The following is a 26,498-nucleotide window of genomic DNA, read 5'->3' on the forward strand; positions in this document are numbered from 1 at the left end:
TTCATAGACCTAAAGCTTTTATTTCAGTAGAAGGGTTGCCCAGTCAATTACAGGCAGCAGTTGATGAACAGGTAGAAAAAAACAGCAATAATATTCTGAGTTGTCATTTAGTCTCAAGGTGATCTCTGGAGTCTTCTCTAAGCCCATAATCAATGATTTTTGTTTTAACTAAAAGCTGGATATTTTCAGAGGTAAAAAATGGATTTCTGCATGTTAAAGAACCACTTTGATACTAGCACACAATACTTTGCTGTAGCAGAGTACCAGTTTAGTCTAAACTAATGGAACAGATTGTTTAATCCATGTGTGATTTTAAGGTATGACTTGACTGATTAAAGAATGTCACTTTCTTAAAACAATCCACCTCAGTTGTGTGGTACTGTTTTCTTGCTTTACAAGAAGCTATTTGCAATAAGACTGGACTGAACTCATAGGTCTCTTGAGATTTTAAAAAAAATTGAGAGATTTGACAATACTGGGACGCAAGCAGAAGCTGACATTTCTTCCCCTGCCTCCTGTTGCCAGTCCCTACAGCTTCCCAAAATTATCTCCCCCTCCTAGAGGACCAAAGGACCCTGCACCTGTTCACTTTTCTGCAATACCCCCTACACCACTTATCAGGATTCTCCGAACTCCAGGGAAGAGAAAAATGGGCTTCCGCTCACCCCCTTTTGTTGGCAGATTGCCGAATCCAACCTGTGTCTTTCACCAATAAACGGGTTTTAAAAATCCAGTACAATCCAGTGCATTTATTTCTTGCAATGTGTATGGATGTATCCATTCCTATTTCAACACATACAAGTTTATATGACAATTATCAATACTAGAAGCAAAACAGCCAAAGTGTAGAGGAGCACATGAGAGAAACTGTCAGACTTCTTGTTTTGCCCAGAAGATAAAGCTAAGCACTTCCAAAATGAAGGAAGCAAATATCCTCTTCAGGGTTAACAATCAGAATTATCCAGAAGTGTGGACAGCAAGCAGTATCCTCTTTCTCCCCGCATAAGCAACTACTTCAACTAGAGACAGAAATTTATACAGCATTTCATATAGCTGGGGCGACTTTACCATGAGTATACATTTTTGCATATCTAATAGCAGGTTTAGGTATATATTTGCTACTCTGCATATCAGATAAACAATCTGATACAATGCCCAGGACATCAATAATGGAGTGCGGACATGAACTGGAAAAAACACTCCAGCCTTTTCAATTCTTTGTATTTAGCACAAACATGTAATCTGATCCATAGCGCCATATACCTCACATAACTATCAATGGCACAATGTGAAATGAATTATACTTCCAGCTAGGAAACATGCCATTATTGCCTCTGTAATTGTAGACAGATCACAAACTTGTGTTTTGCTATATTACTCTTGTGCAATAAAACCAGAACTGCAAACACTCCTGGCCCTTGTCTATCAATACTTATAAATGCAGCTGCTGCAATTCACAATAGAAACCTAGTGGCAGATTAGAACAAAATTATCTTCCTGTTATCCTCACGTTTTTAAAATGATCACCTGTGACTGTTTTTGCAAATCTTAAGTGGTTACTGGTGGGCTTTTAAAGTCATGGCAAAAGAACGAACCTATCTGACTGAATAATTAAGCTATCCAAGGGTCAAGATGCTTTATACTGACCAATCTGATCTAAAAAGAATTAGTGTGAGAAGCTGCAGCTCTCACTTGGCTCCCCGTTTATACTCAGAACATAATAAAGTTGATAAACTTAAAGCTTTATTGTAGTTTCTAATCCAAACAAGGAACTGGGATTCAATCAATGTCCATTTCAGGAAGTTTCTTTTCTGTAGATGTTTGGGCTGTTGAATCAGTACTCTGTTCTGTAGTCTGAGACACTCCAAAGCCATCCCCCTGGCCTTCTACTGGACCATTCTGTTCTGCTGGCTTTTGATCTTCTTTTGGAAGTTCCACCTTGGGTTTAGGTTTGTTGATTATAGGATTACAGATGCTGATCAGTTCCTAAAATGAAAGAACCAGAATACATCACACCAGGAAATTAAGTTATGTTAAGGTTGCTCTCCAAAATGTAGCAGTAGCAGGACCATGGCTGGCAGCTAGATACAAACATTAGCTTCCCTAGCTTCTTTCTGCAGTACCTGGAGAAAAACAGCCTAAAGTGGCTGGAAGGTTTTGCCAGCAAATGGCCAGTGACACCCAACAACTTTCCACAGCAATACTTTTACTTTTGGGGGGGGGAGCGGGAAGGCAGGGAAGCCTAGTTTTTGGAGGTCACAATTGGCAGCTGGTCACCACCAGCTTTGGGTGCCTCCTTTGGGGTGGGAGAAGTGTGAGGGAGCCATGTGGGTGAGTGGTTTCTTTTACAGATTATTAACAGTATGTCTGCAGAGGTGGTTTTATTGTTTTTAGAGCTTGTGGTTTTGTGCTTTATTCCATTTTTATCTTCTACACTGCTTTGATGACTTAATGCTCTGAAGCAGTTTATGAATTTGTTAAATAATAAAGTAGTTGTGCATTGGCTTGCTCCTAGGTGAGAAGCTGGAGCAGCTGTATGTTTGCAGTGGGCAGGATATGAATTAATACATTGTTCACTACTTTGGCGGCCTTTGGGACAAAAAGTGGTCTATAAATAAACCATAAGTTTAAGAAATCAGTTGGAAAATATATGTGAATGGACCAACTGAATCAGAATGTACAATAACTTCTGCAATTCTCTCAGTTGTAGAAAATTAAAGAATATCAATACAGTATACTAATTAAAGGCACTGTGCAACACTAGTTTAACTCTAGTTTGATTTATGGGGAGTGACTGTAGCTCAGTGAAAGAACCTGCTTTGCATATCAAATGCCCCAGCTTCTCCAGGTAAAGATGGGAAATGATGTTGTTTAGTCATGTCCGACTCTTCGGGACCCCATGGACTAGAGCATGCCAGGCACTCCTGTCTTCCACTGGGAAATACTGCTGTCCAAAATGATTGAGAGAGTCTGTGTACAGACAGTTCTAAGCTAAACAGGACCAATGATCTGATTTCATATAAGGCAGCAGCTCCCTGGGTTCTTAACTTCATCATTCCCCTGCAGTTTCAATATTATTACTTACTTTTGTTTTTGCTTCAATTTCCTTAGCTGTGATAACAGGGTCCAAAGACAGGCTTCGCTTGTTCTGAAGATTGAGTTTGTTGTTCATCCATTCCATTGCATCATTTGCACTCTTCTCCACTTTGGCCACTTCTGCAGGATCTAAGTGATCGTACTGTTCATCCTAAAAATTTAAGTAGTGAAATGTGACTTTGCTTATTCTACACTTCCTCCTTTTGGTAGATCATAAAAAAATTTTAGCTTCAGTCTGACAAAATAATCTGAATGAAGCCTGGTGGTCTACTAAACAAACTTAACAGAAGAGCACTGTACTGATTAAAACATATCAAGTTAAGAGGGAGGATAAGCAGTAAAATCTGCTTGTTTGCTATGGGAAGAGACTACAATTTCCAAGCACAGCCGCCATCACCTGAAAATTTATCCTATACGGCCCTGAAAAGGAAAAAGGATTTCTGCCTCAAAGCTTACTACTGAAAATACTTAAGACTATTTTGAAATACTAACTTGTCACATAAAAGATAAATATACCTTTGCTTTAAAAGCAAGAACAGCTTTCATGTAGAGTTGGATTTGTTTTCCAAGTTCTTCAAAGGCTTTTGGTCTTTCTTCAGATTCTTGAAATCGTGCCTGAATAGGCTGTCCCACAGCCTGAATTGAAGAGAAGTTTACCAAGACAGTTATTGATCTGAACTACACTTGTAAGATGAGCTACACTTGGACTGAAGATCGATACAGCGTATTAATTTTAAAAGCAGCTTATGTCTCGACTGCAGAGAACTGTAGTAGCAACATTGAAAAAAAGCTCGGAATATAATATCTTGTAAGCAAAACTGGTATTCAAGATGCTTGTTGTGATTGCTTTACAAGTCTATAATTTGCATATTGAAAGTTAACCTTTATACAGTAAGCCAGCAGCTTACCCAGGGGTTATGTTTTGCAGATCGTGCCTAAAGCCAAAATTACATATAGACAAAACCCATCGGGTTCAATTGTGGGTGGGATTGCTAATGTCATTTTTCCCAGAACCCCCCCCCTCACTGAATCCAACCTTGTGTCTTTCACCATGCACACAAGTTAAATGTGTGTAAGTTGCAGGTTTACTGTATCAGACCCCTCATGTGTCCCAATTTATTTGGCACATGACAGATTGGCAGAAGTTGCCCTGGCGTCTGTTCCCAATCCCAAGATGGGTGCTTGGGTCTGCATCATATCAAGAGATGCAGTGCAGGCTGGGTGTGGCCTGCTAGAAGGTCAGCCAGGCCTGCACTGCTTCTGCTGACATGGCACAGGCTGGGTGCTGCGGAGGATGACAACTGGAGAAAGGTAGGTGGAGTGGGATCAGATGAGGAAGGGGTACCCTGAACTGCCCTCCTAAAATGTTGGGAGGTATGCTGTATACAAGCTGGCCAGCCCTGGATAAGCCTGTATAATCCTAGCACATCTAGTTCACTCTCCACCCCAGCCGCCAGAATGTTTTTCCATGGCAACTACAATGTGCAAGCAACATTCTCTCTGCAGATAGACCCTTGTGTGTCAGGTTTCAGCTAAGTCAAGTTTGACAGTTTTTGAAGTCCCACTTACTTTCATTTCTGTCAATTTATCAATGTAAACCTGTTTTGATTGGTCTTCACCCTCTTCATATAGCCAGTTTTCAGTGTCTTCCAACTTGAGAGTGAAACTATTACGATCCTAGAAAAAAAAGTAAATAAAGCAAATTGTGGAAGTTGGGTTTTTTAAAACAAATAATGAATTTCAGCTTAAATAAAGCGACATGAATCTTCAGCTCACATGACATCCTGTATGCAGCAGGTAGACATAACTTGGTGGAACCACCTCATAGGCCAAATTAGGACCTATGCTGGGGGAAATTAAGCCAATATGGCAGAGGTTTCCCCATCAATGATTTATAGAGAATGTTCTCTGATTAGTGGACTACGTAAGCCACCATAGCACTTGTTTTTAGCAGCACGTACCTCTTCACTAACAAATTTCTCATACACGCCGCAGAGTTTGTCTCTCATTTCATAAACATATTCCTCCACAGCATTCTTGGCATCATTCCGTTCCTTCTCTAGTTTATCTTGCATGATCATTTTACCCTGCCAAAAACATTTTTATTACATTTTTGTTTCAGTTAAAATAAGGTAACTTTGTTCCTTTGTGATTTATTACGTAATCCCCTCACCTCAGCATCAACCACCAGTAATTTGTAAAAAACTTTTCTGCACTGACATTAGTGCTTACCTCATTCTCAATAAATAAGTTCAACATATCCTTTCCTATCTGCCACACCAACTGATTCTCAATAGGAAGGTCAATGGTCGTAGTCTTTACTTTAGCTTTTTTAGCTTGAGGAGGTTGATCTGTTTTCTTCTCTTTTGATCCAGTTTGAGTTGTCTGCATTAAAACAGAATTCAAAACAGAAAATGTGACAAATCAATTGTGGCTTCTAGACATTTGTTTCGAGTCCCACATTCACCACAAGTTCTTTTTATTGAAGCTTTTCTATGTTGGGCACCAACATTTTCACTAAGAACTCAACACTAAAACAAATCACTGTTATGCAAGTCCCACTGGCTACCTGTGTCCTGTTAAATATTTTTATCATTGAAGTAATATGTCAACAGAGAAAATGCCTATTTTAGTCTAGCATATGTTCTAACTTTCTCACAAAGATAGGGAGGCTATTGGTCAACACAATTTAGTTTAACACACCATTTTTACCTCCATTTCTTCAGCCTCAGTCTTGTTTTCAGCTTGTGCTTGTTGCTGTTCCTCAGTCTTCTGTTGCTCCTTCTGTTGTTCTTCCTGGTCTACTTGCATCTTCTGAAATTAGTGAATAAAGCTTTGAATATAGATCAAGGAAACAGATCTTACTAAATGTGACTGACAGAAAGTCAATTTAATTTCTTTCATGTCCATGTAGTGCATTTCTTCCTACACTTCCACTACTAAAGGAAGGCAGAAAAGTAGGCCGCTCTCAATTTCAGAGCAAAGGGAGGAATGCACTTCTCATACTGCAAAGACTCTCTAACTTGTCAAAGTCCTATCTTGGCAAATTCTCTAAGCGCTTTAAAGCACAGAGGCAGCACATACCCCTAACAGTAATGTTCAGCAAGAGGACAAAATTTTTGATAATAGCATATGTTCTTCTGGCTTTTAAAGACTATTGGAGCTGGAGGGAGGGAGACAGGCCAAAGAGGAGGCTATGACTATAGAAATCCAGATTGCTGCTTAGCTTAAAAGGCTCAAACAAGGGCCATTCCCCCCCCCATTTTCTTAAATCTGAGTCCCCCAAAATAGGTGGGGTCTTATAGGTGGAAAAATACAGTATTTACCTAAATGTATTTATGTTGTTGGGACAGCTGCATTAAACTTTTTTTTTTTGCATAGTCTGTTCCACTGAACATGTGAAGATGCAGTCAAAGTTAATTGTCAGCAACTTCAGCATTTCTTGTTAAAGGAATGTTTTCAAATCACCACATGTTGAGCTTCAGCAACAGAATCCTGTGTTTGCAAAGTTCATTATCCTGGACAACCAGTATCAGTGGTAAGATACTGCTAAAAGCTAGGCTAGCAAGGGCATATGACAATTAATAGAAATTACCTCTTCCTCTTTTGCATGTTGATCTGTTTCCATAGGCTCTTCACTTTCTTCTGATTTATGAACTTCTACAAGTGATGCACTTGAAACACTGAAGATGCCATGGATGTTTACTCGGACTTTAACTTTAACTTTTGAACTGGTTCCATCCTTCTGGGCAATTACCTTCTGAACTAAAAATTGAGCTAAACAGGAAAGTAAGACAATAACTTTATTAAAAGTAAATTCAGTAATTTTAAGGTGGTTCTTAACAGCAAGCATTTGGTTCTATTTTAGTAGTAGCATAAAGTTTTGTGATTTGAATGAGAAGCTAGATTTTGGCATGCACTCAACACCCATCCATCCCCAACAGAGTACAAAACTGGTTCCAAAACTCATCATTACATAGCTTTTGCCTTTCCATTTAGTAGGTATCTTTACACCAAATTAATATTTACATTAGTTCCCAGTTTTAGCACACTCAAATCCTAAGCACAATGGAAGCCGTAGTAATATTAAAAGAATCTCACCTACAGAATTAGAGGGAAACTGGCAATTAGGCTCTCACTCCAGTTATATTACAAAGTCAACATTACTTTTTTATGCATACATACCTATGGCAGGATTTGGGTAAGGCAATTCCTTAGGACAACTATAATAAGCTTCCAACGTGAAAGGTTCTTTTCTGTAGAATGTCAGGACCTTGGAAAATGGTGCAGCATGATTCTTTGGGAAGACTTCACAATCACTATAGGAAGGGAGATTGTTTTGAGTGTACATCGTTATATAATCTATATAAGAACATGCTACCGTGCTGTTTCAGACAGGAGCAGCTATGTTTAGTGGACCCAGAAAATGTTTGTGTTATATCCTACAACAATCACAGCAATTTATAATAAATTTATTGCACGTTTCATTATAAGCCAAGCAACTGAGATTTAAGTTTTTGTATTCAAATATTCCAAATGCACATCTACATAAAATAGTATAGAATTAGGTATGACTCTCAGTAGCAGCTAGTTCTTTAGAAGCACTTTAAAGTGTTAAATATTTACCTTAGTCCTTCTTCTGCTGGGGAATTCCATTTCAAAGAAATAGGATATGGCACTAAATCTGTGATAGAAAACTCTCTCACTTTAAAAGCTGGGGATAGAATAGCACACTGCAAAGGGGAAAAACATTAAAATAAGTTGTGCAATATTAGAGCACAGGTCAGCTGTAATATAAAATGACTGGTAGTTTATTCACACACCGTAATATAATTTGATTTGACAATGCCTATCTGCTATTGTGGTCCAGTGAATAGGATTTCAAAATAACTTTCAAGTAGATTCTATTTATATTGCATTCCCAAAAACTTAAGTCTTAACTATTGAGATACATTGGATTTTTAGAAATTTCCAAAAAGTTGCCTGATTTCAGCTGCAAAAAAAGCATGGAGAGTGTCCTGAACAGCACATTCTTTAAAAACAAACAAACCACACACACAACACACTTGATGAGATAGGAAATAAATGTATTACCTTTCGATTAAATGTATAATATATTCCAACATTATTATTATTTATTATTATTATTATTCCGCCATTACCACCCTATGCCCAGAGGTCTCAACATTCAAGAAACTAGGATCAAATCAACACTGAATATTCTACAATATTCCAACAGTTGCTCTTACCTGCAGGGCAGCGCCTCGGGTGACAGCTTCATCAGCATTCAGAGTTGTACTGACCTCTTTACCAAAAAATTTACTGACACGCTCTTTTATAGCAGGTATTCTTGTAGACCCTCCTACTATTTCTACTGCATAGATATCCTCCTTCTTTAACTCTGTAGAGAGAAAAGACACTCGAGACATTCAAAGTCTGAACTCATTTGAGCTGGAAGAATTTGACCAGATGAAATGTGAGTTACAAGTGCATTTTTGAATTGCAGCTATACTTGATACACACAAATCAAGTTAACTTTACTGTCTCTCCAAAGAAAATATGTTCCATAGTGGAAGATGAATATCTCTGAAATATCCCAGCTGGATCCACTCATTAGCACCAAAAAAAGTCTCTGTAAACTAGGCAGCAGTTGCCAATGAAAGTGGACTTCATGGCTAATTAAAAGTATCTTCATGGCTAAGATAGTTATTGTTCCAACAGTTCAGAGGAAGAACAATTGGTCTATATTAGGGTTTAACTCTTGTTTTAACATAAAAGAATCTTATAAACAAAATTACAATATACAGTGGGACCTCGACTTACGAGCTCCTCGACATCCGATGTTTTCGACTTACGAGCGGGAAAAGTGGCCGTACGCTTACGATTTCCGACATCCGAACGGAAAACCCGTTTGCAGCTAGATACGGTTTCCTCAACTTACGAGTTTTTATATGCGGTTTCCTTGACTTACGAATTTTTCCGTTTCCAATGCATTCCTATGGGAAACTGCTTTTCCTATGGGAAACTCGACTTACGAAGTTTTCGACCTACGAGTGTGCATTTGGAACGGATTAAATTCGTAAGTCGAGATCCCACTGTATGTATTATTGGTTTTCTAAAAGCAGTTAACCACAACATCGCCTTGAGGATACAAAGCCAGGCTAGCAAAAAGCTGCAGGATTTGTCATCTTTCCGCAGGGCCTGCAAGACAGAGCTGTTCCGCCTGGCCTTTAGGTTGGACTTAGTCTGACTCCTGTGTTTTCCTCCCTCATGGCTTGGATTTATGGACTACTTAAAATGAGGCTGCATTTTAAATTTTAATACTGTACTTTAATCTGTATTTTAATTAATTGCTTTTTATGTTTTATTGTAATTTTATTGGTGTGAGCCACCCTGAGCCCGGTTTTGACTGGGGAGGGCGGGGTATAAAGAAAAATTTATAACTATTATTATTATCATTATTATTATTATTATTACATGACAACTAAAACAAATATTACTGCTTTTATTATAGCATACTCAATGTACCAGTTCCTCTATATTTTATACTACTCTTTGTGTAATATTTTCCCGTTTATTTTAATATTTGAGCTAAAGTGGCACTTACTAGCTTGCTCCAAAACACTGCGAAGTGGTGGTTCAACTCTAGCCAAGAGGTCATCACACATCTCTAAGAATTTGCTCCTATGGGTGAGATAAAATATGAAATTATACTTTAAAACAAAGCAAAAATAAAATATAGTTAAGTTTCCTGCAGCCTCTTAAATCCTGCCTCTCCCAAAATTTACAAAGTTGCACTTAAAGGGGTACAGACACAATGTGTATTTAAAAGTAGCAGCAATGTTAAGAATTTTACAGTTATTGGTGAGTGATTACCGTATTGGCCCGAATATAAACCGCACCTTTAAAACTGGAGGGGAGAAAAGAAAAAATACCCGAATATAAGACGCTCCATTCCTCGCTGCGCCTGGCTGCATACTTTGGGGGGGGGGCAGAGCCATGCTGCGTTGCCAGCAGCCTTTCCCCTTCCTTGCTCTCTCCCTTCCCGGCCTTGAGGGAGAGGACCGGGAACTATGTGAGGGGCGGGCCCCGCTTTGTCACGCTCCTGGCTGCATATCGTAAGGTTGCGAGTATAAGCCACACTTTAACTTCACGGTCGGAATTTGCGGGAAAAGTGTGGCTTACATTCGGGCCAATATTGTATGTCATACTCAGAGTACACCCATTTACTGAAATAATTTATCTTAAGTTACTTAAACCTATTGATTCCAATGACAAACTCTCTTACTATTACCAGCATTGGATATTATCCTATATTTTTAATTGTACAGGATTCTACTAAATTTTAACGCTACAAATATATAATTCACATTATACATATATATGCACACATGCACACACATACACACACACACAATTTATACAAATTAATCATTTAGCTCCAAAATTAACTCTTCTGCTTAAACTGATCACCTAAATAATAGAAGAAATTTGTCAAAAGGTCAAAATGTATATCAAGGGTCATGTGTGAGATTAATCAGTTACTCCCTGAAAAGTGTTTATCACTGGGCATAACCATGAAATGTGCTTCATATCTCCCTTTAGTGATCCACACCTTTAACATTTATCCTCACACCCAGCATATACTTTACAGCATATACTTTGTGTGGTGTCAAGCTTGTTTTATACAGATTCTCTTTCATATTTTCTACCCCCCACTATAAAAAAAACTGGCAGTGATCTACCAAAGTTGTTGAGCTTCTTTTAGAAAGTCAAAGTTGTTGAAGTTTTTTTTAGTGGGGAGGCAGCAATCTACCACCCTAGCACCCTGACAATCTACCACCAGTAGATCACAATCTACCTGTTGGCCATCCCTGCTTTAGGTAATCTAAGGACTGAATTAGTGATATCCCCAAGTACATTGTTGGGAAAGGGGGAAAAATCACATCTTGCTATATATAAGTAATAACAATAGCAATTTATTTATACCCCGCCCATCTGGCTAGTAGCAATTTCATTGGTTTAGCTATGAAAGACATCCAGAGACGGTCAGAATTCATATGATTAAAAAAAACGAATAGACTGAATTAAAATAAGTTACCTGTTCATAGTTCCAGAGACATCAATATCATTCATGAAGCATTCTATGTTCAGTGGCAGATCAGAAGCATTTGCACTCATCAACTTCTTCAGTTTCTCACATTCCTGAGATAATCTCAACAGTGGACGAATTTTGGACTTTATGTCTAGTTTATATTTTTTCCCAAATTCTTCACAAAAATAATTTACTAATACTTCATCAAATTTCCTGCCACCAAGTACTGTGTCAAATGCTGTTGCAAGAACCTTTACAAGGGAAGGCATAAAGTGTCTCAGTTAAATAAGATTACTTTTCAATATTAAGTCTAATGATTTGATTAGCTCAAACTGGCATTTCACTCAAATCAGTGCCTGATTTACAAACTATCACAATGATTGTTATTGCTTATTCGAACACAGAACTTTGTGCACAATCAGTTATACAACATCCCTACTATTTACAGACTGCTAATCAGGGTGGATTTGATTTAAATCAAACTGATTTAAATCACGATTTAAATCACGATTTAAATCACTAGTCAGTAAGCCTTGATTTAAATCATAGTTGATTTAAATCATAAAGACTAATTCTTGCTGGTATAACTTTATTATGCAAGTAGATTTTTAGAATAACAACTTTTCATATTAGTTTTTTTATTCCCAGTTTAATAGGTTAATCATTCATATTTGGACAACTTTACTGTTGTACTTAGGAAGGAGAAAAATAATCATTACCTTAATAATAACAATTTAAATAGATTTATTCAACTGAAACAATAACATTTCAGCAAATGTTATTTGCTTAAACAAACATCCATGTTTGTTAACTAATTTGGCTAAACAAAAACAAAATAGATATATTTTAAGAAACTTAGACTGTCAGCCCAGCCTACACATGAAAAACTTAAATACTGTCCACTCCAAACAATCAGAAAAATATTGTTTCTATTCTATTCACTGAACTTCTTGAAACTTAGCACTGAAGGGGTTGTTTCTGTATTCATAGGTTTGTAGAACAATATGATTAAGGTCTTTTTCTCAACTCTGTTCATGTTATAACATTTTTGCTGTGAAGAAGAGGCATGTGATCTCTGTTGAGTCAAATTCAGTTTTGAGAACTGCAAAAGTAAACCAAGCACCTGTGATAATATCTTGTAGGCAGAGAAACTGCCCAATAATCTTACAAAAACCTCTGGAAGAGGTGAATAGATTAATGGAATTTATTTACCCCAAAAATTAAACATATACAACCTTATACTACATAATTAAAAAACTAATCTTTATTTCATGATGGAATAACCTTTGGATGGTAATATGTTTTCCTCAAAAAGCATTTTATTTTAAAAAAATCCAATTTAAATCAAAAAAATCGATTTAAATCAAAAAAATCCGATTTAAATCAAAAAAAATCCGATTTTTTTGATTTTTTTAAAAAAATCATTGATTTTTATCCACCCTGCTGCTAATAGGACACTCAGGTGTGAAAGAAAATTACCAGCATGTGGAAAGCTTTACAACAGCCTATCCACTTCCATGTCGTCTGTTTCAGCATGCAACCTGGCCATATTCAACCAAGTCAACCCACTTACACAAGAAGGACTTCCAATTGCACAATGGAATTTCCCCTCCCTCTCCTCCCCGCCAAATCTGCTTCAGTTAGTTGGGAAAAGCCCCAGAACAGATTCTGAGGAGAAGTGATAGAGAAGTTTCATTGTGCAAGTGGAAGTCTGTGTTCAAGAGTGATGGCCTCACTGCATACAACTCAAAGTTGCCATTCATACATTTAATGTGGCTACCATTATTTCATATAACCTCTTCAGTGAAGGCATTCAAGTTTCACCCAGACTCAGAGGCCTTTCAAAACCAACATTTCTTTGAAATGATAGCTAAACTAAATGTTTGAGTCACTGAAGGCACAGAAGTTAGGCATCCAATCAGCTGTTTTTTATATACTGTATAGGTGAACCCCTGAAGGAATATAAAGCCTTCTATATACGAACCGCTACTGAGTTGTTCTGACAAGGCAATGAAGCAGTTGCCTACACATTGTTGTATGCAAAGTCTCTTACATATTATTCCCTCCCTCCTCTAATGTCCTCTCACATCTCTGCCTCCCAAAGGCTTGCACAGCTGTTTGTTGCAGCAGCCCTGGCTACAAGCTCAGCAGGTGAATGGTGCCTCTCAGGCCCTGGTCAGGGTGTGCTGCTTGCGAGGAGCTGAGGTAGCCTCAGAGTAAGCAAGCAAGCAAGCTGGCGAGGCAGCCCAGCCAGCCAGTCTGCCAGCCCTTGCTGTTGAGAATGGAACAGACAAGTCCCAGGTCCCTGTGGGGCAATGTGAGAAGGCAATCTCTTTGGGGCAGGGGGTGCAGCTCAAGAGACTGGGGTGGTGGCAGTGACTGCCCAGAGGACTCCCAAGGAGAGGAGGCTAAGGGAACACTCCACAAGGGAGGGTGTTTGAAAAAAGGGTGAGAAGCTGCCAGCTCTGCAAGCAAGGGGTGACATAACTGGGCTCCTGAGCCCCACGGGGTGCCGCATAAACAATGTAGTTGGTCAAGGGAGCTGTGGACTCAAAAAGGTTGAAAACCTCTGGTTTAGATAAATTATAAAAGCAATAAGCATCAATTTAAAAAAATCAATAAAAACCGTAAAAGAACAGCAAAAACAAGCAACTAGGAACAAAACATGTGGAGAGCTAGGTATCTCCTCTCATGGCAATATGGTTATGGAGGAGTGCACTGGTAACAACTGGGGGCAAGGAGAAGAAAGCTTAGCTTGAACAACCAGCTGCTGAACCCTCTCTCACTGCCGCTTTTAAGAGGAGTATTTTATGACTGCCTGTGCAAACAGTGCATTTCTGACACTGAAGTAGATCCAGACATCTTTACAAGAAAGATGAGATACCATAAGAGGCACAGTGAAAAAACTGGACTGACTTCATCTATGGAGAATGCATTATCTACAAAAGGAAATAAATGATTAACACCTTTCACCAGTTTTCTTTTAAGCAGAACATATGCCACTGCTAGAGACCATATGTTTCTGAATACCAGTTGCTGGAAACCGCAGGAGGGGAAAGTGCTGTTGTGTTTCCCATAGGTATCTGCTTGGCCACTATGAGAACAAGATACTGGACCCAGATGGACTACTGGCCTGATCCATCACACTTTTGTATTCTTTTGCAGAAGTGACGACAGAGCAGCAACTACTAGAACATAACATGTATTCATAACCCAGTATGTTATCTTCACACAGCAATGCTTCTTGACGCTAACATTTTGTATCCCAGAAAATCAATATATCCCATTATTAAAATAAGTGCATAGCTTTACTTACCTTTAATTTTCCCTTGTTAAATGCACATACTGAAACTTGATATGCCGAATGGCCTATATCAACAAACACCACGTTTCTTGGCTTCTCTTCTAATGCAGGCAGATCTTGTTTATAGATCCCATATGCCAGAGCAACTAGAGAGAATTCAGTTCACTATGAGTGAAATACATTTTCATTCCTAGACACATTATTTTTGAACAAAAGGATCTTTTTCCAATTATGTAGCTGCAACAATTAAATAAAACTTCATATGGCTGCAAATTATTAGAAAGCTAAGCCATCAAAGCACAAATGCTATATAAGAGGTGGAGAACCTGTGGCCCTCCAGATACTGTTGAACTGCAACTCCCATAAACCCCAGCAAGTATGGCCAAAGGTCATGGATGATGGGGAGTTGTAGTCCAGAAACATCTGGAGGGAAACAGGTTCCCCATCCTTACCCTATAAACTCATTGGATGCTTCCATAAAGATTCCCTTGGGATTTTGGATGCTTCTTTATTTTTCTCAAACAAGTCTTAATATTAATTGCTTTGCAAAGCTCCAAATAAAACTACAAAATAGAAGCATTGGTTTTCCTCAAACCTTTTAATCTAAGCATGTCTTACATGTTTCTTGGGCATCCAGAGAACAAGTTCACATATGTATGCTCACCTTGCATTGACTGTCATCAAGTGATGGCCATGTATGAATAAGCCATCAATGCTTTATTACCAGACAGAACTTTCATTTCGCCTAGTGCCAATTCAAAACTTTTCTACAGAAATAGCCATAAAAAGTTGAGTAAGCAAGTGACATTCATTCATGTGTAAGCCAGCCCCAAGTCAAAAATAAGTTTTCAGCCAGTGTCTCGACAAACCTGATTTCACCCTTCAACACCAAGAATAAAGCAGGTGAACCCTTCAAACCCAATACAAAAGAACCTGAATGATTTAAGCTTTATGGGAACAGACATCACTCTGTATTCATTACAATTAAGTAGTCACCTGCTGTAGTTTCATTAATTAATCGCAAGCAGTTGAGTCCAGCAATTTGTGTAGCATCCATTACAGATCTCCGCTCTGCATCTGTATAGAAACAAGGAACCTGAAAGAGCGACAAAAGCATATTTTTACAGCAACTAATTTTCCAAAACAAAAAGTCTAACAAAAAGTTTTTCAAATTCTGGGGTACATATTTTTTAACTAAACTGCATTTTACAGTAACAGTAACACATTATAATGTGTTTGGGGGAGGGGGGTTATTGGTTTGTTTGTTTCATTATGTATTTTCTGTTCTCTGTTTTAGAGGCTAGCTTTGGCTTTGCCCTGGCTGGGAACTCCTAACACCAGAAAAGTAGAGAGCCTGCAGACCTCCACATAGCTTTGAAAGAACAAAATGCATTTTTATTCCTTTGCCTTTCCCAGAAGCTCCAGCTGCAATTCAGCTGCCCCTGCCATATCTGCAGACCAATTGTAAACTTGTAAATGACACCTCTCCTTCCCATACTATTACTGTTACATAATGAAGTTGAGTCATCTTGTCCAACATTGATGACAGTCTCAAATGAACTCTTATCAATAATGTTAGACAAGATGTGATAACTTAAAACAATGGTTTACCTGATCAAATATTTGTGTAATTGTACTCTTAAGTAGCATGAAGAAAACTGGTTGCAACTTAGAGAAACTTAGGGAAAACTAAGGATTCCTAAGATAACAGGAAGTTAAGAGACTTTCACGTTAACCAAATTCAGATGGACAAAGTGCCCATTCAATTTGATTGAAATTCCATTATACTCTTTCCATTTACAGACGATCCATACAGAAACTAAGGCAAATATTGTCTACTTACAGATACAACACAGTCAACTACAGGTTTCTTAAGTGCGTTTTCTGCAGTTTCTTTTAGTTTAGTGAGCAGCATTCCTGTCATCTGCTCTATGGTGAAATTTCGTTCTTCTTCCATATACATAACCTTAGTGGAAATACAAAACAAAGCAAACAAATTTTAATGTTGCAACTTTCAAGAAAGCCCTAAGCATGTCTAGTGTTGATCAGAATAATATCTAAAGGATGTAAACCACATCCATATCTGTTTTTTGATACAGCGGAACCTCGGGTTACGTACCGTCCTCCTTGTGAACGCTGCGGGTTACGAGCTCCGCTAACCCGGAAGTAGATGCCCCTTGTTGTGAACTCTGCCCCGGGATGTGAGGGGAAGTTGTGCACCGGCGGCGTGGCAGCAGCAGGATGAACCATTAGCGAAAGCACGCCGCAGGTTATGAATGGTTTCAACTTAAGAACGGACCTCCAGAACAAATTAAGTTCGTAACCAGAGGTACCACTGTGTTTTCCAAAAGGATTCTACTGTTTTTACTTCTATCAAATATCACCGCATGGAGGGGCACTTTAATGTGCATATTTGTATGTGTGTTTGAATGCACACATACATACCAACTCACCTTGATGCCAGCTGAGTGTGAGGGAAGCTGGACAAGTTCATAAGCAAGCTTTGCTTTTTCATCTTGAACAAAGGGATCCGAAAATGCACGGCCATGAAATCTTTTAAAACCTTGTACAGTATTCTTTGCATTTGAAATCACCTTTAAAAAACCCAGAAAAATTTAGTTTCATCATAGAAAATTTCTAATACTTCCCGACGAATCATACTTAATAGCTAATTTGTTCTTTCCTGTTATATATAAACCAACAATTGCATTTCCTGGAAAAAATATATCACAAAAGCAATCAGAAGCCAGCAATAACCATTTGAAAATCTACTAGAAGTGACATATAAAAGATACTACCCTTACTCATTCCTGATAATTCTGTTAACATGCTCCTCAGGAAATTTACATTTACATTTAGCTTTCTATCAGTAAAATAATGAGATTTATTCTATCTGAATTCTCTAGTACAGTTTCTTCACAGAACTGGGCACTATGCTCCAGCACTGGTGAGAACAGAGATCTCATTCTCCTGCTTTAACTCAGAAAGCAGGCCAAATCACCTGCCAAAAATTAGTAGCCACAACTAGTGTTTCTCAATGGGGAAAGGGCTCAATAACTCCTTAAGCTCCCAGAGCAACTCTGGCCCCTAGCACTGCCCTAACAAGAGCAGGCACATTCTTTAATTTATTTTGTATATCAGTCTTCAACAACCTGGTATCCTCCAGGTATTTTAGGCTCCAACTTCCATCAGCCTTAGCCAGTTTATCATGACATGCAACACAGTGATACAGTACAGAGTGCATACAGCATACACACACATTAAAGTCAAATCAATACAGCCAGCAGAAAAAAATTAATAAAACTGCAATATGAAATTCTGCTTTCAGCATTTTTGTGGTTGTTTTTTTAAAACCATTATCCCAGTTATTATATTGGTGATTCTATTATTTCCAAATACAAAAAAAATATCCTTACTTGGCTTTTAGCTGCAGCTCCAATTGAACGATTCTTGGGTCCAAAGGAGATACATGACCTACAATGAGAAGAACATGTTCAGTTATAAGACACAGGTTGAAATAAATCAATTTATCCTGATGTGAAAACATTATAAGCAAAGGAATCCATTTACAAATATCTGCTTTAATACCAGATCTTTTGTAAAAGGTTTTCTATCAGCTAGGTAAAGTTAAAATTGCCACCAATAGATCACTTCTATGGAATACAGCCACTAATAATAATTTTATTATTTATACCCTGCCCATCTGGCTGGGTTTCCTCAGCCACTCTGGGCAGTTCACAGCATATTTTGAAACATACTGAAGGGAGAGATTTGCCAATTGTATTATTGAGCTAAATCTGATCATATAGTTGCATTGTACAACATCAAACAATAACATTTTGCCGATACAGGGCTGCCTTCAGATGTCTTCTAAAAATCACATACTGTAGTTGTTTATTTCCTTGACATCTACTTGTTATGAATGCCTTTATTCTGAATTAAAATATCAACACAACCCACCCACAACTTTCTTCTAAGCTGTTATTGTCTCCTTTATCTCAGGGATGAACTTTTACTGCTAAAGCAAGCATATTATAACGATTATTCATTGCATTATCAGTTTGAATCCTAAGTTCCCCTTCTGTTTGCACAAGGGTGGATTCCTCCACACCATTCCCAAGGGTTACCCAAAAATCTATTCCTGAGGATTGGGGTAACAGGGACAGAAAAGTCCCATCTGGTGAAGCCAAGTTAATATCAACACTATTGGTTCCTGTGTAGAAAGATGTTGCTTCATTAGACTATTTCAAACATTGAAACCACAAAAATAGTGAAAAATAACTTTGCAAAATACCAAGACTGTGCTAGCTGTTGTTTCTAAACTATCAAGTACACAGATTAATGGCCCTCTAAAATATATCAATCAGACTAAGGCAATAAACCCTGATTTTACACACACTGCTTGATACTGGCACACTGTGTTTTAATATAATACTATGTTCGATGCGACAGAAGTAGTAAATCCACTCATCCCCCTAAACTAAATATAGCTTTATTATGATACAGAAATTCAAAATAAAGGAAATTTACTTGTATCGTTCAATTGAGCGATTCCCAGGGTGCAACACTTTTCATGGGTAAACATTTAGGCCACTATCTGCATATTCTTGAACAATGATACCATACTTATTTACCTTTTTATGCTATTTTAATGATTCACTCTTAAAGACAAAATCAAGTTAGTTAGGGCCACTGAATTGGGGACTCATTTCAAAGGGAAATTAATAATACAGTAAGCCATTACAATGAGAGGTAATTACCGTATACAGGTAATATGAAGCAGAATATGACTATGGCAGTGGATGTGTCAGGCAAGGATATGTTAACAGGATTGAGATTCTGTTAAGGATACCACCTATGTTGCTGCATAACAGTCTCCCTGGCCAAATCTTGGGGGCTTTTGGCCTTGGGGGACTTCAACATACATGCCAAGGTCACTATATCTGGAGTGGCTTGGGATTTCTTGGGCCTGTCCCAAATTATATCTGGCCTAATGCATACAGCAGGACACACGAATCCAGTGTTCTATACTAGATCAGTAGGAGGTGGGCTGTGGGTGGAAGAGCTGACAATAACTCAGTTGTCATGAATAAATCACTATCTGATGAGATTTTATCTTATGTCACCTTTGAACTAACCTATGCACAACTTCTTCCAAACTGCCACGGTGTTTTGTCATCAATTTTAATGACAACCATGCAACTTACTGCTATGAATGCACCTCACTTGCCAGAATTGCCCCTGCGTTCCAAGCAAACAAAGCACTTTTTATTTATCACTTGCATGACTCAATAATTGTAACCTTTAGATGTAAAACAGGCCTGTTCTGTATACATGCATTTTGACCCCATGCAATTTTTTTCTAGTATTGATGGCATTACTTTAGTTAATATGTTTCTACCATAACCATTTTCACTTCATCACTACATATTTACTAACATATTCAATATGTATACTTTTCTTGTACATGGCAAGTTTTACAAACTAATGCTAGTATTTACAAAAAGAGGCGAGTTCCTCTACCAACCAGTTTCTCAGGGTAAACCTACAATGTCAGATTAAGAGCAAAGGCCATGATGACATTAAACCTGCACCAGTCTTGCATCTGGACAGGGTGAGGAAAGGTTCCTTCTAGACAAATAAGGCGACTCCCCACTTAGTGGAGGTTATATTCCAGGCCCCCTGAACACATAAGTGAAATTGTGTGGAGAGAACCCTCTAAACACCCTTTAAAAACCCTATCTGTCTCTTCAAGCCATACAAAAAATACTGTATCCAAAAATACCCACAACTGGAATTGAAGCTCTGGGGCCAGCGGAAGGCTATGCTGCTGCACTACCACACACATCAGCTGTTAGGAGGGGAGGCTGGGCAGTGTAAACAAAGCCCCTCTGTGCCTCCTCTTTGGGGCTTCCTCTGTCCTCATTGGTGTCCTCTTTGGTGGCTCCAGGAAGGGTTCTCCTCATGAGTCAAGATAACTCTCCAGCTCTCTTCCACCATTTCCAGGTTTGAATCAAATCATTTAATTATTTCCAGGCACTGCACATATAGGCGGTCGTGCACGAATCAATTATGCATAAGTGGGGGGACGCCTGTCATACATTAACCTTGTAAATAAGCCCAGAAAGAAACCAGCATTTTTTTACTAGCCTACTAAGGGTCTAGTAACACACAATGACAGCCCTAATCGCAGAGACCGCCATGCAAACTGGTCAGAGGGTATGATGTGGACACAATGAGACACATCCAAACTCCTTTAAGCAGTGTACTGAGACGGATACAATATCTCACAAAATGATGTCCTAGATTGAAATTGTGCCTAAACACTGGAGCTAAGTACTCCTAGCATCCCAAGTTTGAGTTACAAGAGGAGAAAAGTTCATTACAACAAGCCTTGAGATTCCAATGAGCATCACTATTCTTGAAAGCAGCGCCATAGTGCCATCATTTCGGTAACAGCAATTCCAGGCAGACAGCAATCTCAATCTTGGTAGCAAACTCAAATAAACTATGCAACATTAGCAGTGCCTCAAGTGCACTATAAAAGGCAATAAAAACAGAAACCATAAAAAAGCATTGACATCACCCAGAAACTAAGGTAACACTATATTCCTCAACTGTTCATAAATCACAACTTATCAGATGTTAACATTTTCCCCCTACTTTAAGAATAGTTTGTTTCAAGCAAATTGCACGTGGATTGTCTCCTTGTTTTGCTTGGAATTTAGGCCATTCCGTACCAAAATTTAAGTGTTAGGAATTCAAAAGATTACCAGAAAGTGCAAATTTAATTGCAAAAACCAGTTTTAGAAAGGCTTAATTGCAACTTAATTGTATTTCTTTTTTAAGCCACCCTCAGAATACAAATCAGACACTGAATGATAGAATACAAGTCTCAGAAATAAGTAAATGAATAGAAGACTTAAAAAGTTCTTAGGTTCCTTGATATATCATTTCTGTTACACTGAGACCAACAACTAAAGCTCAATCCCATTAAGACTGGGGCACTGTTAGCGGGTGGTTCCCTAGACCGGATGGATTAGAGCAGGGGTCCCCAGACTTACCGAGCGGCGGGCCGGTGCCAGCCGCGCCGACCGCGCGGTGGGCCGGACGGCAGGGGAGTGCGCGCGCAGCGGGCCGGAGGGCGGGGGAGTGCGCGCCCGTGCGCATGCGCACACGCACACGGGCGGGAAAAAAATCGCCGAAAATCGCTTGTGCGCATGCGTATGGGCCTCCCCCGACCCGGAAGTGCACCAGAAATGACCTCTTCCGGGTCGGGAGAGGCCCGTACGCATGCGCACAAAGGATTTTCGGCGATTTTTTGCCGATTTTTTAGATCGCCGCTGCGCCGCGCGCCGCGAGAGCGGGCGGCGGCAGCGGGCGGCGGGGGTCGTCGCGGGCCGGATTGGAAGGCCGATTGGGCCGCATCCGGCCCGGGGGCCGTAGTTTGGGGACCCCTGGATTAGAGGTTGCCTGCTCTTGATGGGGTTACGCCCCCTCTGAAGAAGTGGGTATGTAACTTGGAGTACTCCTGGATCCTTTGCCATCACTTGAGGCTCAGGTGCAGCGTTAAAAACTCAGATACATAAGCTAGGGACCAAATGGTGCCTTAAACCAAAGTTACAGTTGCCAAAATGGAATGTCTGGTTGCAATTTTGGGGCATTTTCAAATGATGGACTGACTGTGATTGATTATCAGTTAAACATCTGGCTAGTTGAGATGACAACCTTGAGCTAGATTAAACACTTTGAAAACTTGAAGAAAAGTCAATTTATCCATGGACAGTCCACGTAAACATTGGCTTATTCCTACCTCTTTTTCTTAATGATGACACCGACCATTTATAACGTAAAATGTTCTTCACAACTGTGAGCAGGGTAGTGGGGTAGGGTAAGTGAAGGCAAGCTACAAAAATTAACTATAATGTTGTTCACTACTCCCTCTCAGGCCGCACAGAAAAAGCATTTTGGTTCCTGAAATTTATTATGATTGTGCAGATAAATATAACTGATAGAATTCTACAGATGTGGTATTAGTGTGTGAAAACTGTCAAGTTCCAATGATCCCTAGGCATGCACCTGCAGATGGTGGAGATGTCATGTCTTGTGCCATCGTGGCACCCAGGCATCTTCACTTAGTAGCAAGTGGCCAATAGCTCCCTGGCTAATTTCAAACACTGGCTGACACATGTAGCAACTCAGAACATAATCCCTGCGCAAAAGGGGAGTTGCCTGTATACCTATTCCTGGTTCACTAAGTACTGTAGTTAGGACAATGTATTTGACATTCTGAAAGTTTAGCTTCCATGTACAACTGGCCTCCCATGGGATAAAAACCCCATTTTTAGCAAGTTCTAAAACTTTGGTACCAAGAGCTGGTGTGAGCCACGGTCACAATTTCAACATTCACCTCAATTGCGGGCTTGCTAGGTAGGCAAGTCAATTCTCACTATCTAACTGATTCATTCACAACTTATATCTGGAATATAGGGTTAATACTGACCTATTTAAAAACATAAAATACATAATAAAAACAAAACAAACCAGCAACCAGTGTTAGAAACTGAGATATGAAAGCTAAATGGCACCTTAAACCTAGTAAAATAAAAAAATTCCTTCAGTAGCACCTTAAAGACCAACTAAGTTTTTATTTTGGTATGAGCTTTCGTGTGCATGCACACTTCTTCAGATACAGTGAAATGGAAGTTTCCAGGCACTTATGTAGAGAAGGGGTGGGGAGGGGTGGGGATGGGGAGGGGGGATCACTCAGAAGGGTGGTGGAAATGGGTGATTGACTGACTGATAGTGGCCAATAGTCAGTCAATCACCCATTTCCACCACCCTTCTGAGTGATCCCCCCTCCCCATCCCCACCCCTCCCCACCCCTTCTCTACATAAGTGCCTGGAAACTTCCATTTCACTGTATCTGAAGAAGTGTGCATGCACACGAAAGCTCATACCAAAATAAAAACTTAGTTGGTCTTTAAGGTGCTACTGAAGGAATTTTTTTATTTTACTTCGATCCAGACCAACACGGCTACCTACCTGTAACCTTAAACCTAGGTTATGGGTGCCACAACAGAATGTCTAGGCACACTTTTTATATAACAAGGATAGAAAGCTGATAATGAATGATGAAGTGCAGCTAAAATCTTATATTCATTTTTTACATCATCTAGTCCTCATCTGAAGACTGCAAAAAACAAAGCCATACTTCCCCTGCCCACCCCCTTAATAGTCTTATGAGGGTCCCTTCTCCAGTCTTCAGAGGGTAGCTGGAAGTGGGGAGGCAGAAAAAGGTCCTCCTTTTGTTCCAGCAGTGGCAGTTCTAATCTGAAATCTTAGGCGCAGTACTGCTCCCAGAGCTCAGAAACTGCTCACATTAATGAAATTCCCTGTCGCAAAATGCACCTAGAACAATGTGTGTTTTGAACCTCCCAGCAACCCCTTCCCCTTCACACCTTTAAAAGGATATAGGATGTCAACAAAAGGCCTGGTTGAAGAAGAATGTTCTTGCCTGGCACCTAAAGATGTATAATGAAGGCACCAGGCGAACTTCCCCCAGCAAAGCATTCCACAAATGGGGAGCCACTGTAGTCATGTTATCACCCAATGGACTTCTCATGGGGGAGGCAAACGAAGAATGCCTCAGATGATGACCACTGGATCCAGACCCATTCATATGGGGAGAGGCGGTCTTTGAGGTATTGTTGTCCTGAGCCACTTATGGCTTTATAGGTCAAAACCAGCACTTTGAATTGGGCCCAGAAATTCACTGGCAGTCAGTAAAGTCGGGGCATGATTGGTGTAATATGCTCAAACTGTCTTGCCCCAGTGAACAACCTGGTTGCCGAATTCTGCATCAATTTATCTTACCCTTCCCCCCAAAGGAACACAGGCATTGTTGACCATGGTTGGTGTTGAGATACTCAAAGCTCACCAGACAATAAAAAGAAAGGTAGCCATGTTGGTCCATTAAAATACCATAATTGGACACGCCTTTATTGGGACCACTCTGAAAATCAAGCTTGCCACAACTATGTGACACTTAGGTCAGTTTTCAATAAAAAAAGCACTGTAATATCATACTGCTATTTGATTTAGAAGTTTGTGTGTGGTGCATAAGAAAACTATCCCAAAAATACAACAAGAGTAGGTGACCAAACAAGCAAACTCAGAATTCATACCAGCTGAGAACTGCTGGCTTCAGCAGCATTTGCAATTTTATTTCCCAACAATGTGTGTGCTTTGTTGCCCACCTTTTTGGGGAGAGCTTTAGTTGTGGTTTTTAACAAGCCTTTCAGCTCTTCACCCAAAAACATAGGCAGAAATTTTGGCTTCTGCTGTCACAGCTGACACCAGAAGGACCCACAAGTCTGCACCATGCAGAGATAAACATACCAATAGAGAAAGCCATCCTTATGGGCAGAAATTACAAATCCGAAAGCAGGTCAATTATCAACTCACAGATGGTTTCAGGTATTTAAAGTAGACACACAAGAATAGCAAAGGGCAGTAAGGGAGGAACACAGAAATATATTCCCGAAACAAACAACGAATGCCTCTTCGAATGACTCTTCGACATGGGCTGCATTTTTCAACCCCACGAAGGCAGAGCACGAGATTAACGGTTCCGCCTCCTCTCGGTTGGCCCCCTCTGCGCAAAGCGGTAGCGCAGCTTCCCCCGGCTGGTAGCCTCGAACCATTAATGCACCATCTTTTCCCCGAGCGCACGCACGTGGAGAAGAGAAAGGCACTTCCTTCTCCTCCTCCTCGGCGCAGGGGCTCGTCTTACTCATATATTAAACCTTCAGCCTCCGCTTTCCTCCCTTTTTTCTTTGAGGGGAAAAAAGGTGTCGCAAAGACCCTGTGCAAAGACTCTCCCACCTCAACAAAGGAGGGCGGGGAGGGGAAGGCAAGAGGGAATCTGGATGAGAGCCGGCCCTTTCCTCTAGGCCCCGCATACTTGGCTCCTTGGTATGATCCGGCGTGACAAGTTAGCCGCAACTGCGCTGCTTCATTCCCCGGAGCCTCTCCCACGCCGCCGCCCCCCCCCCCCCCGAGGAAGCTCTTCTCCCCATTCGTCGTCGTCCGTCCCCCCGACACTCGCCCACCCTCCCTCCCCTCCGTTACTCACGGGGTGCAGCGGTCGCTGTACTCGTTGGCGATGGTCTCGATGCCTCCCGCTCGGGCCACGGCCACATAGCAGCTCTGGAAGCCCACGTCGATGCCCACCACCGACATGCTGAGCCTGAGGGGGGCGGCGGGGAAAGGGGGCGAAGGCGGCGGCGGGTCGCGCGGAGACGGAGTGAGGCGGCCTGAAGGGCCCCCGAGGGAAGGGAGGAAGCTCGCTGTGAGGGCCGGCCGGGCAGGCCAGGCGCAGGCGCAGGTCCCGTCTTCTTCTTCCTCCTCCTCCTCAGCCTCTCGGTTCGCTTCAGAGAGCGGCCGCTCGGACAGTTTTAAATGAGTGGCGGCGGCAGCGGCGCGCGCGGCTGTGGCTGCCTCCTCGCGAGGAGGGGGAAGGGAGGGCAGGAGGGCGGGCGCTACAAGAGGCAGCCGGGCAGAGAAAGAGAGAGAGAGATCTCGAAAGATCCTGTCCCGTCCAGAGGAAGGGGAGGCGGGAAACCGTCTCGCGAGATTCCCTCTTCTGCGGGTTCCCGCGTGCGCGCGCACTCCTCCTCTCACACGCAACGCACGCACGTACGTAGATCTATATTCTCTGTAGCTCCGCCCCCCTAGCGGCTTAGACGAAGCACTGCTGTGGGCGGGAGCCAGGGTAAGGCAGGTGGGAGGGGGAGAACTCTCCGAAAGCCCCCTCCCCCAAACAGCTCTTGCGCATGCTCCGATTGTCACTCGCTGCGGGGGGTGGGGCGCGCCCGAACACCGTAGCTCAGTGGTGGGGTTTGTGGTTTGTATGCAAAAGGTATTATGCGCAGAGTTCGTGCATGTACACGAAAGCTCATACCTATGACAAACTTCGTTGGTCTCTAAGCTGCTAATGGA

General features: G+C 40.6%; 1 protein-coding gene across 2 annotated transcripts; it reads right to left on the reverse strand.

Annotated features, from left to right (window-relative positions):
* HSPA4 (heat shock protein family A (Hsp70) member 4) lies at positions 1-26,173 on the reverse strand. Of its 2 annotated transcripts, none has more exons than XM_035105369.3 (19): positions 25,633-26,173; positions 17,912-17,969; positions 16,949-17,089; positions 16,339-16,461; positions 15,492-15,591; positions 14,508-14,641; positions 11,198-11,442; positions 9,704-9,780; positions 8,346-8,497; positions 7,723-7,829; positions 7,282-7,415; positions 6,692-6,873; positions 5,800-5,910; positions 5,329-5,481; positions 5,058-5,183; positions 4,666-4,773; positions 3,613-3,732; positions 3,086-3,247; positions 1-1,986 (listed from the first exon to the last, which is right to left on the reverse strand). In XM_035105369.3, exons 1-19 carry the CDS (start codon positions 25,737-25,739, stop codon positions 1,780-1,782), a joined length of 2,547 nt encoding a protein of 848 aa, XP_034961260.1. In that variant the 5' UTR covers positions 25,740-26,173; the 3' UTR covers positions 1-1,779. The 2 variants fall into 2 exon arrangements, with proteins under 2 accessions (XP_034961260.1, XP_034961261.1); XM_035105370.3 differs by having other exon boundaries at positions 5,809-5,910; positions 25,633-26,172.
* Between the last annotated feature and the right edge of the window lie 325 nt (positions 26,174-26,498).

Source organism: Zootoca vivipara, chromosome 2 (assembly GCF_965207765.1).
Source record: "Zootoca vivipara chromosome 2, rZooViv2.hap1.1, whole genome shotgun sequence".
NCBI lineage: Eukaryota > Metazoa > Chordata > Lepidosauria > Squamata > Lacertidae > Zootoca > Zootoca vivipara.